Here is a 14,246-nt window from a genome sequence, read left to right as displayed (position 1 = left end):
CATATTCATTTACCCAAAACTTGGATTGTACTCTTTTGTAATTGGACTTTTCCACTTAAATTTATATCTGGGTGACATACATGATGTTATATGTCAGTTACATAAACTGCAAAAATTATTTCTAAGAAAATGATAAAACATGGTAAAATGGCAATATTTGGAGAAGCTGGTGGAAGGTATATCAGAATTCTTTGTACTAATTTTTACATTTACCTATTGAGTTCAAAGCTATTTCAAATAAAGGAAAAAAATTATATACACAGGCTTTTTTTCCTCATTCTTTTTTCTAACTGCATAGTGTTACTTTCATAGATTATACTGTATTTTATTTAACCTGTGCTCTATTGATAGGCATTTTTTGTTTCCTGTATGACAAACCATTTTCAAAGTTAACATTAACTTATCTCTGTCCAACCATGTGACTATTTCTTTATAGTAAAGTCCTAAGCATTGAATTATTGGATCAAAGAGAGTTGTGTATTTTTAATTTTTATAATTATTATCAAAATGCCCTATGTAAATATTCTACCACTTTATACTCTCATTAAGGCTGGGCATAAAGCCACTTATCCTTTAGCTGGGCAGATGATGAAGACTAAAAACACATGCAAAGTAATGAATTGTGTATGACTAAAGAACAGTGTGAATTATTTCTAAAAAACGGATGAAAGTCAAGAAGTTCTTCTTTGTCATATAAAGATTTAAAAGTTCATACCTTTAAAAGCAAGTTAGATTTTTCTGTTTGCTTATTAAATGGTAGAATAATATCACCACACATAGAGATATAAATAATTTAAATATAGGACACCAAAGAGACCAACTTACAGAAATCTAAGATAGGTGGGGATGAAAATTTGACACATACCAACAGAAATGTAGAATAAGGCAGGAAGTGTAGCTTTTTGGTTCCTGGTCCATGTATTGCTAAATAATATATTTAAACATCTCTTTCTAATCATGTGAACCTCAGAAAGAAAACTATAAGCTTTTATCTATGTAGAGCAAGAAGATAGAATTGGGGCTTTATTTTCCTCCTGAAAAATGCAAATTTCTAATCAATGATTGTGTCATCATTACTCTGGACACCAGAAAGCTGAGAGCCAAATTTGTGGCCCACTATTGGTATCCACTTAGGATTTTTTACATTACTGTTGCTTTATTTTAAATTAGTGAGCTCCTTTGTGGATTAAATCAAATATATAAATAAAATCAATAACATTGGGGCAAATTATGAAGAGCCCTACCGTTCGGGGGGGGGGGTGTTAGGTTTATTTAGGTAAGAAAATGAGAGCCCATGTAATGATTTCAAATAGAAAAAAAAGCATAGTGTGTTTCTAGTTTATTTAAGAGTATTTCATATTCTAAGTTTCACTTACAAGTATCTTTTATAAAGACACAAAGTCACATCTTATTTCTGTGGCCTTACATTCCTCTATGCATGAAAGCATTTAATAAGAAAAAGAGGGAATAAGAATATTAAAGGCTTCTAATACCTCTATCAGAGTCTTCACGTTTTCATCCATTTTAGATTCATCAGAAAATCTTCCATCCTTAATTACCGTTTACCCCTAGTTCAAGAATTTCTACTGACTTTCAGGAATAGACATTGTATCTAGCTCATTCTGGAGGACAGAGCTCCTCGCCGATTTGTTGACTCTAAGTCATCCTATGTCAGAGTGTAACTTCCACTCACGTCCTCTGTATGCAGCGAGCCTGCCTTGGTCACAGGAGTCCCGACTTGCTGCTCCCTTCCCCTGTGTCTCTGCAGATGACGACGTCCTTTCTTTGGTAAGACTGCACCACCATTCTGGAGCTCCATGTTTCCCCTTCTTTTAAACATTAACCTCCAATAAGCTTTCCTCTACTGCCTCCAAAAAATCTGTGCTCTGTCCTCGGAAATACACCTCAAAACTTATAGAATCACTTTGTGCTTGCATTGAATTGTAACTGTCTTCCTAGTAGTCTGGCACTAAAGCCTTTAGTTGTCTCACAAGGTTCGTTTTGTCTCCCAATTAGGCAGTAACCTTACTGTACATAAGAATTATACAGAAGGTTTTATGTATTCTAACAGCTCCCACAGGTGCCGAATCCAATGTGATTTTTCTTGTTTTCAGGGCAACAAAGGAAGTCTACCGGAAACAGATAAGAGTCCTCAATGATAACCTGGAAAGAGAACGTCAGAGATGGTAAAGAAAACAAGTTCCTTTGTGTTATAAATAGCGTATGCCATCTGAATGAACAGCGCTCGGACACAGGAAGGATACCAGACTACTTGTTGGTTGCTAGAGTCCAGGGAACCGATTTTCCTAAGTTAACTTGTTTGAGTTCTCTCAGATCTAGATGTGTGTGTTAGCTTGATTTTTGGCATTGAACAGAACCAAAGTTTTCCATTTGAACAGAGCGAAGTCATGAAAGAGTAGAAGCTTTCATGAGCCAAGATTTGTGGAATGCCTCTTGCTCACGCTGGCTTCCGTGTGGACAGTATGGGAGGTGATGTACAGGGACAGAGGACAGTGGGTAGGAGCACGGCCTCTGCAATGGGCTGTGGTTGCTCTGCCTCTCACTAGCTCTGGGACCTCGGTCAGTTAATTAATAATTTCTGCTCCCATCCCTATAAAGTGGGGAATGACCATAGCACCCACCTGATCAGGTTGCCATGAGTGGTAAATGAGATGATCCACGTGATGTATTTTGAGCAACTCCCAGCACTAGGAAGCGCTTAGGAAAGCTTACCTCTATTTTATTATTGTTGGTGTTGTCATTTCTATTCATATGATTTGTAAGAGTCAAATTGGACATTTTCAGCTCCAATTATATGTAACTTTTTTTATGTTGTGGTGGAGAGAAAAATTTGAGAGCCTAGAACTTTGTAATCTCTTATTAGCACTCTGGGTAATTTAGGGAATTCCATGACGAATGCTGCCTGGGTCTGTTCTTTTTCCACCTGCCCCTGAGCCTTTCCCACGCCTCTCCTTTCCCTACAGGACGCAGGCTGCCATGTGTGGTTTGCCCGCTGTCCTGTGGTTTGCGCCTGGGTGGCTTCTCACTTGGAAGCCACCTGTACATCCAGCCTCGAGGCAGCCGATGTTTTGGTCTTATTGTTTCAGTGAAGGTGCAGTCTGCATCCCCGATTGCACAATTTCGTGTAATCTTGTTTTCTTTTGCATTCCTTCATCTTTTCTGTAGACTCTTATGGCAATTTGATAATGATTCTATTTGTTCTACCCTCTAGTATTATAACTCAATGGAAAATAGCTTGCCTGAAAAGAACACATAGACGTTGGCTTTTCAAAATGCAAATTGAATTGCAACTCCTTATAGATAAAATTAAGGCCGCAGAAGCGAGACGCAGTGCTTTATTAGAAGAGGTAAGGGAACTCAACAGACTTAGTATTAGTCCCCTGTACTGTGTATCAGTGATTCTCCTTCAATATTTAATTTAACCAAAAGGTATTTTTCTTCCTGCCACCTTCACGTTTAAGGTGAATTATTTAACTTTTTCAGATGTATCCATTTGCTGTGTATCAACTGTAGGAATTTAGCAAATAAAGTAGCAGTTCTCTCCAGAATATGTTTTTGAAGGCCATAATGAGAAACTTGATAGTTTTGTAGAAATTTATCTCTAAAAATAGAGACTGAACGTAATTTTAGTTTCCATATTTACCTTCTGCCCACCCTCCCTGCTCCACTGCTCCCATTCTCCACTTCCTCGCTACATTTGTCCATGCTGTTTGGTGAGGTCACCAACCTCCAAGGGAATAAACAAATACATAAATAAATAGAACTTCTCAGTGGTTACTGCAGAATAGGGACCTGAAATCAGAGCGCAGTTTAATGCAAAGAGAGACTCACTTATTTGGCTGTTTGAAAATGTAAGGATGACTGTTACCAGACAAATGACAAATCCTCTATTTTTTCCCCTAATTAGACCAGTTCTAGAGAAAAAGAGATCGCTGACTATTTGGTACAGATTGAAAAAATTACGTTAGAATTAAAGCAAGAGGAGGAGGAATTCATCGTCAAAGAAAAAAAGTTAATTCAAGAGTTGACCAAGTATGAGGTAAATTTTATTTTACATCTGAGAATAATTTTAGATGGCTCTTTGCAAGGGAGAGCGGTATATTTCATGCTCTTCTAATTAATTAAGTGTCCAATAAATCTTTTTGTATGACCAAGGTCCCAATTTCATTCTGAATCTTTCTTCTTTCCCAAAAAGGGAATGGAGCAAGGAGACATCGTTTTGTACTGACTTGGGACCGGCGGAGCGCTGCCCGGGGTGGAATAGGGAGGCCCTGGGTGCTACATCGGGGGTGGGGGGTGTCTGGCAACAACAGAAAACACACCTTTTCGAGGTGGTGGTGTGGCCTTGAACGGCAAGGGTGTATTTCCTGGAGGGCACCAGTGGTAGAGAAGCCGAGGACAGAAGAGCCGGTGGGAGAAGCCTTCCCGACTTCATTCCGTTCATAGCAGGAAAAGCAGCTGAGCTACACCAACCAGGGTCTTTATTGGTTGTGACCACGGAGTAGGGAGTCCTCAAATTTCAGTTTAGATCTCGCCCTGGGCCACGCCCACATCTCCTCCCGCCGCGCCGCACTGCCCTTTGCAGAGGATGATCCCAGAAAACCCACTTCTTTCTAATATGAGTAAGAAGGAAGCAGATGCGTCTTCCACACAAAAATGCAATGAGAAAAACGAGTGAAAGGCGGAGCAAAACCGTCCAGCAAATGCAGAACACCCAGAAAAACGATGCCGGAACAGATAAAAACTGTGCTCAAACCTTCTTTTGTAAATTAAAAAAAAAAACAAAAAACATCATTTCATGAAGGCGCCGCGGAAAATCAGCGACACGGGAGCACCGGCAGAAGTCGGAGGCCCTGGTTAGGAAGCGGGGAAGCGGAACAGGCACAGCTCAGGGAACAGATAAAGGGGAAAGCAAGGCGCGAACTGGGCAAAATTAGAGGAAACGGACTGCAGAGCGGTTGGGGTGACGAGCATTTCTCTTGCTTGTAGAATATCTGGGTGCCATGTGTTCTTCTAGATGCTTAAAACAAAACAAAACAAAACAAAACAAAACAAAACAAAACAAAACAAAACAAAACAAAACAAAACAAAAACAGAAGTAGAACTTGGCCTTTGTGGAGCTTACATCCCCGTGGGGGAGACTGAAAACCAACAAGATGAACAACTAGAACGTGTAGTACGTTTGACGGTGGTGCTCGCTGCGGAGGGAGGGGCGCGCCGCTCCCCACAGCCCGGGCCGCAGACGGGTCCAGATCCCGGCGGAGGGTCGCCCGAGCTCCGCCTCCGGTCTCCGCCCGCCCCTGCCCCCGCCCCCGCCCCAACGCCCTGTCCGAACGCGCAGCACGACCTCCCACTCCCTCACCTGGCACCGGTCCCGGGAAAACTGGTCCCCGGCGCGGAAAGGTTGGGGACAGCTGCTACAGAGAAGAAGAAAGCAGGGACGTTTGCGTGATGTGGTGTGTGTGCCGTTTGGATCGGAGTGGTCAGCGAAGGCTACAGCCCCGCAGGGCAGGAAGGCGCAGGCCGTGGAGAAATCTGCACCCGGTGGTTCCCGCAGACCGCACGTTGGGCCTGGAGGTTCTGAGGCAGGACTGAGCTATTTGAGGAATGACAAGGGGGCGGCGTGTCTGGAGCAGAGATGGGGGGAGAGGGCAGACAATGGGAATGAATTACTGCACTCGCATACCTCCCTATCCCCACCAGGCCATTGTTTTGTACAAAACATATGTAAATAACATGTGACTGGGTTTTTTTAACAATGCAGTCTCTGACACTGCACTGTGATATTTTCACACTATGGTGTCTTATGTGTGTTTTTCTTTCTATATTTTACTTATAAGGATTATAATGGCAATTCGGAAGGCTGCATAGCAGGCCAGCATATCATCACTGTATTAATTCATAGGGTATGAGCAAGCTGTTTCATCAAAGGAATGTCGAATACAGTGGACACAGGCAAGATGTGTCTAAAGGGTTAGCAAGACTCTTTCCTTTACTGGCAAGTTGACCTTGTCTTAACTTGTTGGCTTCTTGCCCTGGTAGCCTGATGAAGGTGGACCGTCAGTGGTACGGTCAGGTGGCATCGGTCATGTAGAATGGCCCTGGCAGGGAGGCTGCATCCTGACTGGGAGAACAACAGGTGGGAAACTATGACATTGGGCTTTTCTGGGTCTGGTGCCTCTTTTTTTTTTTAAGATTTTATTTATTCATTTTAGAGAGAGGGGAAAAGAAAAAGAGAGGGAGAGAAACATCAGTGTGTGGTTGCCTCTCAAGAGCCCCATACCGGGGACCTGGCCTGCAACCCAGGCATGTGCCCTGACTGGGAATCGAACTGGCCACCCTTTGGTTTGCGGCTGGCGCTCAATCCACTGAGCAACACCAGCCAGGGCTTGGTGCCTCTTTTAAGTGGGCATGTCCCTTGTGGGGACCTAGGAGTTATGCCCAAGAAGTGTTGGGTCCTATTTGAACCCGGGGCCGGCACAGCCACCTGTGTGGGTCTCCCTCCTGCATCTGCGTTGTCACTTCGGTGAGGTCAAAGGACACTGACCTGTGGTCGGCTGTGTTTTAGGGCCCCTCCTGCCGGGGGGGGGGAATCGTGCTTGGCACTCAGGGTTTCCTTCCAATTATATGCAGTTACAATAGGGTAAAAACGAAAATTAAAGTTTTTAAGAGTAAACTGGTATAGTCTATTCACATCTTCAGAGTCTTCATGTCTAGTTGAGAAAACCCACTGGTGTGGTCGTTACAGCAAGAGAGACGTTTATTTTTGTCTTGGTTCTCAGCCAAAGGAAACGCGGGCCAGGGCCAAGGGCAGCTCTGCCGTGCTCAGCAGGAGGCCGACCCCTGAGGGGCCAACTGGCAGCTTCTGTGCGCAGGGTCCCCGCCAGTGGAGGGAGGAAAGGGCCAAGGGAGCACGTTCCCCTTCTCGTTGCGGAGACAAGGCCCAGAAGTGGCACAAACCACTTCGACTCACAAACTTGTTGGTCAGCCCCACCTGCACGGGAACAGAGAAATCACTGGGCTGGCAGCCGCATGTTCTGCTGAAACTCAGGAATCCTGACATCCGAGGACAGAAGGACGGATAGTAAACGTCACCGGGCTGCCTCTGCCTTCGTCACCATCTGCAACCCACCCTACCCTTCTAAAAAGGGCCTGTTACTCCATTTGAAACTAAGCAAAACCTGAGTTTGAATAATTAAGCAGGCAAATTCACATTTTGCTTCGGCACTTTTACCCATTTGTTGTAGACTTTTATCCAATTATTGATACACCCTTTCCATTTCTTACTTACATATATATTTCTTAGAACTTGTGTATATTCTCTCCAGCTGTCTGTTTTTTTAAATAATATATGAGCAACCAAGAGAAATTCTTCAAATGATTTTGAGGTACATACATGGTAGCCTCAGTAGAATTATAGCCATAGAGCTATAGAACTGAGGGGATCTTTGGAAAGCCATTTAATATTATCTCCCTAGCTTATAGATGGCCAGAGTCGGCGAGTCAGCCAGCAGATATTTTTCAAACATCTAGTGTGTGCCAGATACCTTGCTATGCACCTCAGGATAAAAGCAGACCAGGAGAGACTCTTCCCCCAGAAGAATTTGTGTTCTACTCCAGAGTGTTATGTCGATGCTCCAAAATCATATCTCACAATCAGCTTTACTTTCTCTAAAGGAAAAATATGTTCAGGGAACAGCAAGCACCAAAATAAAGGAAGATGAACTAGTCGAGTGCCTTCCCTATCTTCAAGTGGCAGAAGAAGAATATAAGATCAAAAACAAAAAGTGTGACGAGCTCAATAGCATTATCACAGGTACGTGGGAAGCACTTAGTCATTGACCTCAACGCCAGGTAAGGATTTCACTGTTGTCTTCTAACAGGAAGCCAGGTGGGTCACCCATCAAAGCAAGGGTGAAATTCTTCCAACTTTTCCCATCACTCTTATTCTCTAGGGTTTTTTTTCTTATCTATGAATTTCCTCTTCTCAACATCACAAAATCTTACTGTTGCTGTTGTCCAATTTTTCCTCTTCTCTTTTGAAGGCTGTTTAAAATTAAGAATTAGTAGCAACTATATTCTGTGGTTTCTCTCTGTACTTGGTAAAGGTAGAATCAACTTCTGTATCTCACTGCCATGTGGAGGTTCTTTCCTGTTCTTTAACATAAAGTTGCAAGTTGTATGGTTTCCAGTTATGACTTAAACCACTTAGGAAGTGGGTACCCCTCAGATTTTTTTTTCACTAACCTACCGCTGAGGCAGAGATAGACAAGAGCTTGTCTCAGATCTGGGAGCTTTGTAGAGAATGTGAAATGTGTCTGAAAGTATGCACACTTTGCATTCTAAGACTTGGCATAACTGTGTTTAATATAAAAATCATTATTTTCTCCACAATAATTAGACATGGTCATCTAACCCTGCACCCAAAAGTTGACAGACTCAGAATTATCCCTGAAGGTGTGAGGCTTGTCATACACTGTAAGTATGAAAACAAGCAGTATATTGCAAGTACTGATTCTCTTACGGTTAAAGAGAAAAAATACAGAAGAAAGTCGGTAAAGAAGGGGGAAAGGGGCCATAGAGCATCTGTGCTTCAGAGGGTAGCAAATGTACTTCCCCTGCCAGGGGTGGGGCTTACAGAGGACAGAACAGCGGGCTGAGGACACGTGGACCCCCGCGGTGACTTTTGGTTGAATGTGATGGATAAAACACATGCATCTATCTTTGCTCTCTAAAGGAACTTCACGAAAATATGAGTAAAGAATTTTATTTAAAAAATAAATAAATCCACAAGTACAAAGAGACTGGCAGAGAAGACATCAGCTGATAGTAAATACCAACAAAGTTTTGGAAGGAGTAATTGGATAGAAGGATGAGCAGAAAGAGGTGAGAACAACAAGAGCCTGCAGAGAAGCCCACCGTGAAGGCGAGATGTCCTCTCCAGAGGCCCTGGGAAGTCCTGGGCCTTGGGCGACCCTGATACTGTGAAGACTGAGATGAGTCCTGGGGCTGAGGACTGGTTGAAAGTCTTTCTCACGAGCAGTGAGATCGCCAGGTCAAATGCCATCTTCTGTGCAGCTGAGTGACTATCCCTCCTCAACGCTGGCAGAGAAACCGGACCAGAAGTTTCTAAACGGCAGGTTATGGCAGCATATCGCTGTGACGGAGTGCAGGAGACAGGTGCTGAACTGAGACGGCTGGATTTTTCTCTAAGGAGACTGAAGTTTCAGAGAAAAGCCCCATAGACTCTAATAGCTGAGGGTCCCCCGACAAAAATGGCTGGTCCCTTCTTCATTGCTGCATAGGGAAGCCCACCCAGGAACCATACCTTTTAGTGCCTCGCTTTTTATTTACATTCTCACTCACCCAAGGATATGTGGGTATGTATATTGATGAGAGAGAAAGGGGGAGACAGAAACATCGGTGTGAGAGAGAAACATCAATCGATTGCCTCCCGTAGGTGCCCCGACCAGGGATCGAACCTGCAGCCTTTTGGTGTACAGGATGATATTCCAACCAGCTGAGCCACCTGGCCCGGGCTAGGGCCTTACTCTTAAATTGGGTTAGACAGGAAAGGTCACCAAATAGCTCAGGAAAAATTCCCATGTGAAAGAAAAACTAATGCAGAAAGAAAAATGGAGCAGAGCTCACTGGAAACAGACAGCACGAAGAACATTACCACATATTCTTAGAGAACTTATTCTCTGTGTATTATAGAGATTATATTTTACCGGTATATTCTTAGAGAAATAAGAGAAGCTATTGCATTTATGAAAAAGAATAAGGAGCTTAAAAGAAAGAACAGAGAACAAGAAAGAGCTCTTAGAAATGAAAAACATAGTAACTAAAATTTTAAAATTCAATAGGAGGGTTATAAGAAAAGTCAGAGAAATCTTTCCAAATATAAAACAAACATATAATAAGGAGATTCAGAACAGGATAAAAGGGTAAAAAAATTAAGCTACTCTGAGACGTCAAGTATGTAACAGAAAGGCCAGAAAAAAAGAACAGAAATGAGTGAAAAGGATAAAACTATCAAAGACAGTATAATAATGTATCTCAAGACTGGAGAATGTGCATTTTATATTTGAATGGGACCATCAAATCCCCAGTAAAATGTATGCAAGATAACACACTGAGCTACATCACGGTGGGATTTCAGGAGAAAAAAAAAGCGAAGATCCTCAAAGCTTCTAGAGAGAGAGGAGATCTCACGAAAGATTAGGAATCAGACTGCTTCAGCCTTCTTCACTGCAGTGATTACACTAGAGGTCAGAGGGCATGGCCTTCAAAATTCGGAGAGAAATTCATTTCCAGCTTTAACTACCCATCCAAGTATAAATACAGAATAGAGACATATTTAGATATATAAGATCTCAGAGTAAATAAGATCTCATTTACTCTGTCTTGGAAAGCTAGTAAAAAATTGTCTTGACGAATAGAGGGAATAAATGAAGAGAGGAGGATATGAGATTCGGGAAAGAGAAGGTCCCACATGAGGGAGACGCGGAGGGAAGTCCCGCGAGGCCGGCTGTGCATAAGACCCAGAGAAAACGGGGCACGGAAATCGGTGGGGTCGGGAGGAGGAGTGGGTCTGACAAGTCCCCCGAAGTGGTGGCTCGTGTGCGGAGAGACGTAATAATTGTGCTGTAGATTTTGATGTGAACTATGACATACACCTGGAAAACCAAGGTGTATACACCTGGACATACACCTGGAAAATCAAGTAAAAATAAAGCGAGGCTATATTAACTCCAGAAAACAAAAAAATTATACAAGAAAGTACATATAATCACACGAGGCCATTTGTCTCATGAGTGAATAACAGTCACATTCGCACAGTGATTGGAACTTTGTTCAGTGAAACAAAAACCCTGACTTTATGGGGAGGGTAGAGGAGGAAGACGTGGCGACCGGGGGCGGGGCGACCATGCTGGGTCCTCCTCTGCTGGGTTAGGAAGTAGCTGGAACGTCTTAAAATGACAAATCGAGAGAGAGCCATGTAAGCATTTTTAAAGAAAGTGGAAGAAGAAAAAGCTAAAATGAGTTTGAAGTAGTTGATTCTCAGGAGTCAGACAGGGGAGGAGGCAATGCGGGGGAGCCCGGACTGCTGGTTTTTGCTGAGACAGCGTATTTGACTTTTAAAACCAGGAGCGTGTCTTATTTTGATTAACGTTCTTTTTTAACCAAAGAACATTATGAATAGTTATTTTCTCCCTCTCTCTCTTTTTATAGCACAAAAGGAGGAACAGGATTTGCTGGAACAACGCATTTCTCAACTGACAAGAGATTTTTCAAGATACGTTAACAACATGGTAAAGAGTCCACGTGCTCATTCTTCTTTCTTTCGTTAGAGTTGCCACTATGTAGGAACAGCAGTACTTACCTGGCACTACTGGAGTTTTTAGGAAATCCACATTGATTACACTTACCCTTTTAATACCACCGTTTTGAAATTTTGCAACATACACAAATATAAACATGCATATAGATACACACATACATGTGTGTATATGTCTTAAAATGACAAATAGAAAATGTCAAAGATGACAAATCAAGACAGAGCCATGCAAGCATTTTTAAAGGCAATGGGAAGGAAAAAAGCTAAAATGAGTTTGAAGTGGCTGATTCGTAGGTGCCGGATGGGGAGAAGGCAGCCGCAAGAGAGGGAGAGACTCTGGCAGCAGCCAGCAGGCGGCCCTGGGCAAACCCCTTGGCAGCTGCGGCTTCCTTACCCATAAGGTAGCGCCTGGGTCCCGATTCCTGAAGTCTTTTCAGATCCGCTTCTCTGGTCAGCTCAGGTGAGACCAGGATAAGTTAAGTGGCCAGAGGCTGCAGGTTAGGGAAGGAGGGAGTGGATGAAAGGAGAGCCAGTCAGGAGATGTTTACTCACTTTTTAAAAGTTAAAATCAATAGTTAATGATAAACATGTTTGTGGAGTTGCTTAATTAAAAAATAGAAACATCCTATTCTTTGATATACACTGGTATCAAAAGTAACTTGCAATATGTTATAGGTGTAGAGAAATAGGACGGGGAAATTGTAAGTAATATGCTATATGTTCAATTCTATTTTCTTAGTAAGATCTGCTAGTGGTGATTATACAATGAATAAAGGTTAAGTGATTTGTAACAGGATGATAACTATAGAGATTCAATTGAGAAAAATGTAGAAAATTCAGAGAAATCCATAAAGTAACATTCCTCTCCTTCGAGAAATAGTAAATCCTCTCTAAAAATCTTCAACAAATTTCACTCCTCTCCAACTTCCCCTTTTTGCTAGACAGTTGTTCCTATAGCAACATGTATTTTATTTTGTGAAGTTGTCTCGACGACTTAACGTGGGGTCTGCGGACCCACTTCCCAGAGTCCACGAGCTAATGTCCAGGAACCAGCTGTTGAAGTTAATGTACAGTGTTTCCCAGGGACGGAATCTGCGGCCTCTGCCGGGGTCCAGGAGTGAACTGGGGCCCCGCTCTGAGTGTGGCCCAGGCAATCCAGTACCTCGGTGCCCTGCTCCCTGACTTCTGTGATGTAACTGTGAGTTTATGCTTGAGCAGGATAAAGTGAAGGAGGAATTAGAACAATTACGAGATCAAGAAAACCAAAAAATCAAAACTCACTTTGAAGTTCTGAAGAACCTAGAAAATGAAATCTATGCACATGACCTAAAAACAGATGCTTTGCTCCTGGAAAATAAAAAATTAAAAGAAGTAAGTTCAAGAGCACTTCAGTTTGCACAATGGTTTTGGTTGATTGCTTAGACCTGTAGTAGTTACAGGAGAATAGCTCTTAAAAGTTTTCAAATGAACCTTAAGTTACATACAGAAAAGTGCCCAGGTCTTTTCAAATGAACCTTAAGTTACATACAGAAAAGTGCATACAGTTTAATGAACACACCGGGGTAACTGGCACCCAGCTATCCTCTCCGCCCCTTCCCATCACGACCTCCCCACAAGAGCAGCCCCGTACTGACTTTGAACACCCTGGACTGGTTTGTCTGATTTCAAGCACTGTACGTATGGAATGACGCAGTGCGCACTCTCTTTGCTCAGCACCATGTTTGCGAGCTTCCTCCCTTCCTTACTGCGCGGTGCAGTTAAGCTTCTTCATTCTTCATTCCGTGTAGTATTCCATCGCACGACTCCACTGCTCTTTATTAATGTACTCCGCTGTTGGTGGGGGTTTAGAGAATTTCTGAGGTGGGCCATCACAAACAGGTTGCTGTGAACATTCTAGTACTGCTCTGTGGTGGATGCATGTACAGGTTTCTGTTGGGTGTACACTCCCGCCGAGCCACAGGGCTGGGGGATGCCTGTCGTCCAGTTCTGTGCACTGTGCCACTCCGGCAGTAGTGCACGAGGACACCAGCTGTTCCGCATTCTACCGAAACTTGGTCTTTATCAACTTAACATCATGGAGGGTGTGTGACGCTGTCCCATTGTGGTTTTTATTTGCATTTCCCTGATGATTAATGGAGTCACCTGTACACCCTCTTTGTGAAGTGCTTGTTCTTTTGCCTGTGTTAAAGATTAGGTTGTCTGTCTGGCTGGTATCGATTGCATCTTTTTTCCCCCAGTAAACCAGAATGACCCCTAGGCCCAGAACTGTATCAGTGCATCCCAAGTGTTTTGCGCAATTCCTCACATGTAAGAGGGATTCGGTCCCATTTGCTGATCACGGTAACCTTATTAGGTGAATAAAGTATTCTGCCCCTTTTATAGATGAGGAAACTGAGGCTCTACATTTTTTTACTTGGAAAAATAAAAGCAGTCCTCAGCAATAAGACTCTAATTAAGGGGGAAATTCGTTTACCTCCCTGGGTAATCGTTTCAATGGCAACAGTTTTCCAACCAATAGCATGTGTTTTTGGTAGAATTAAAATGGCATGAAAACTACTGCTGTGCTTTGGAAAGGGAGACATGCTCCACGGAGCCCAGGGACCATCCCCGACAACCCCCCCACACGCAGTGCATCTTGGTTCTTCTGGATCTGGTAACAAAGCCAAGGGGTGCCATGTACTCACGAGAATATCCTACTACATTGTCTTTCGATCAAGATGATGTGTATTACTTATTAAAATAATCGAAATTTTGTTGCTATTTTGGTAATGAGTGAGCAAATGAACAACTATGTGTCGGATGTTCTCAAAGTTCTGCTTTTGGATTCAATGCCCAATCCACTAATCCTCTGGATGACCTTGTGCCTTTATGTTATTCCTTCACC

The 14,246-nt window shown here is 42.9% G+C and overlaps 1 protein-coding gene across 1 annotated transcript in view; it reads left to right on the top strand.

Annotated features, from left to right (window-relative positions):
- CCDC175 (coiled-coil domain containing 175) overlaps positions 1–14,246 on the top strand; it is a 54,354-nt gene that overhangs the window by 27,621 nt on the left and 12,487 nt on the right. Inside the window, exons 11-16 of the mRNA XM_053673357.1 lie at positions 2,115–2,186; positions 3,233–3,368; positions 3,929–4,060; positions 7,699–7,837; positions 11,257–11,336; positions 12,581–12,733. Coding sequence (XP_053529332.1) covers positions 2,115–2,186; positions 3,233–3,368; positions 3,929–4,060; positions 7,699–7,837; positions 11,257–11,336; positions 12,581–12,733 — 712 coding nt within the window. The remainder of the gene's footprint in view (positions 1–2,114; positions 2,187–3,232; positions 3,369–3,928; positions 4,061–7,698; positions 7,838–11,256; positions 11,337–12,580; positions 12,734–14,246) is intronic.

The sequence above is a fragment of the Artibeus jamaicensis genome, unplaced genomic scaffold (assembly GCF_021234435.1).
Source record: "Artibeus jamaicensis isolate MK-2021 breed Jamaican fruit bat unplaced genomic scaffold, CSHL_Jam_final contig_851, whole genome shotgun sequence".
NCBI lineage: Eukaryota > Metazoa > Chordata > Mammalia > Chiroptera > Phyllostomidae > Artibeus > Artibeus jamaicensis.
Note: the sequence above shows the minus strand (reverse complement) of the source record. Positions and strands in the feature narration are given on the sequence as shown.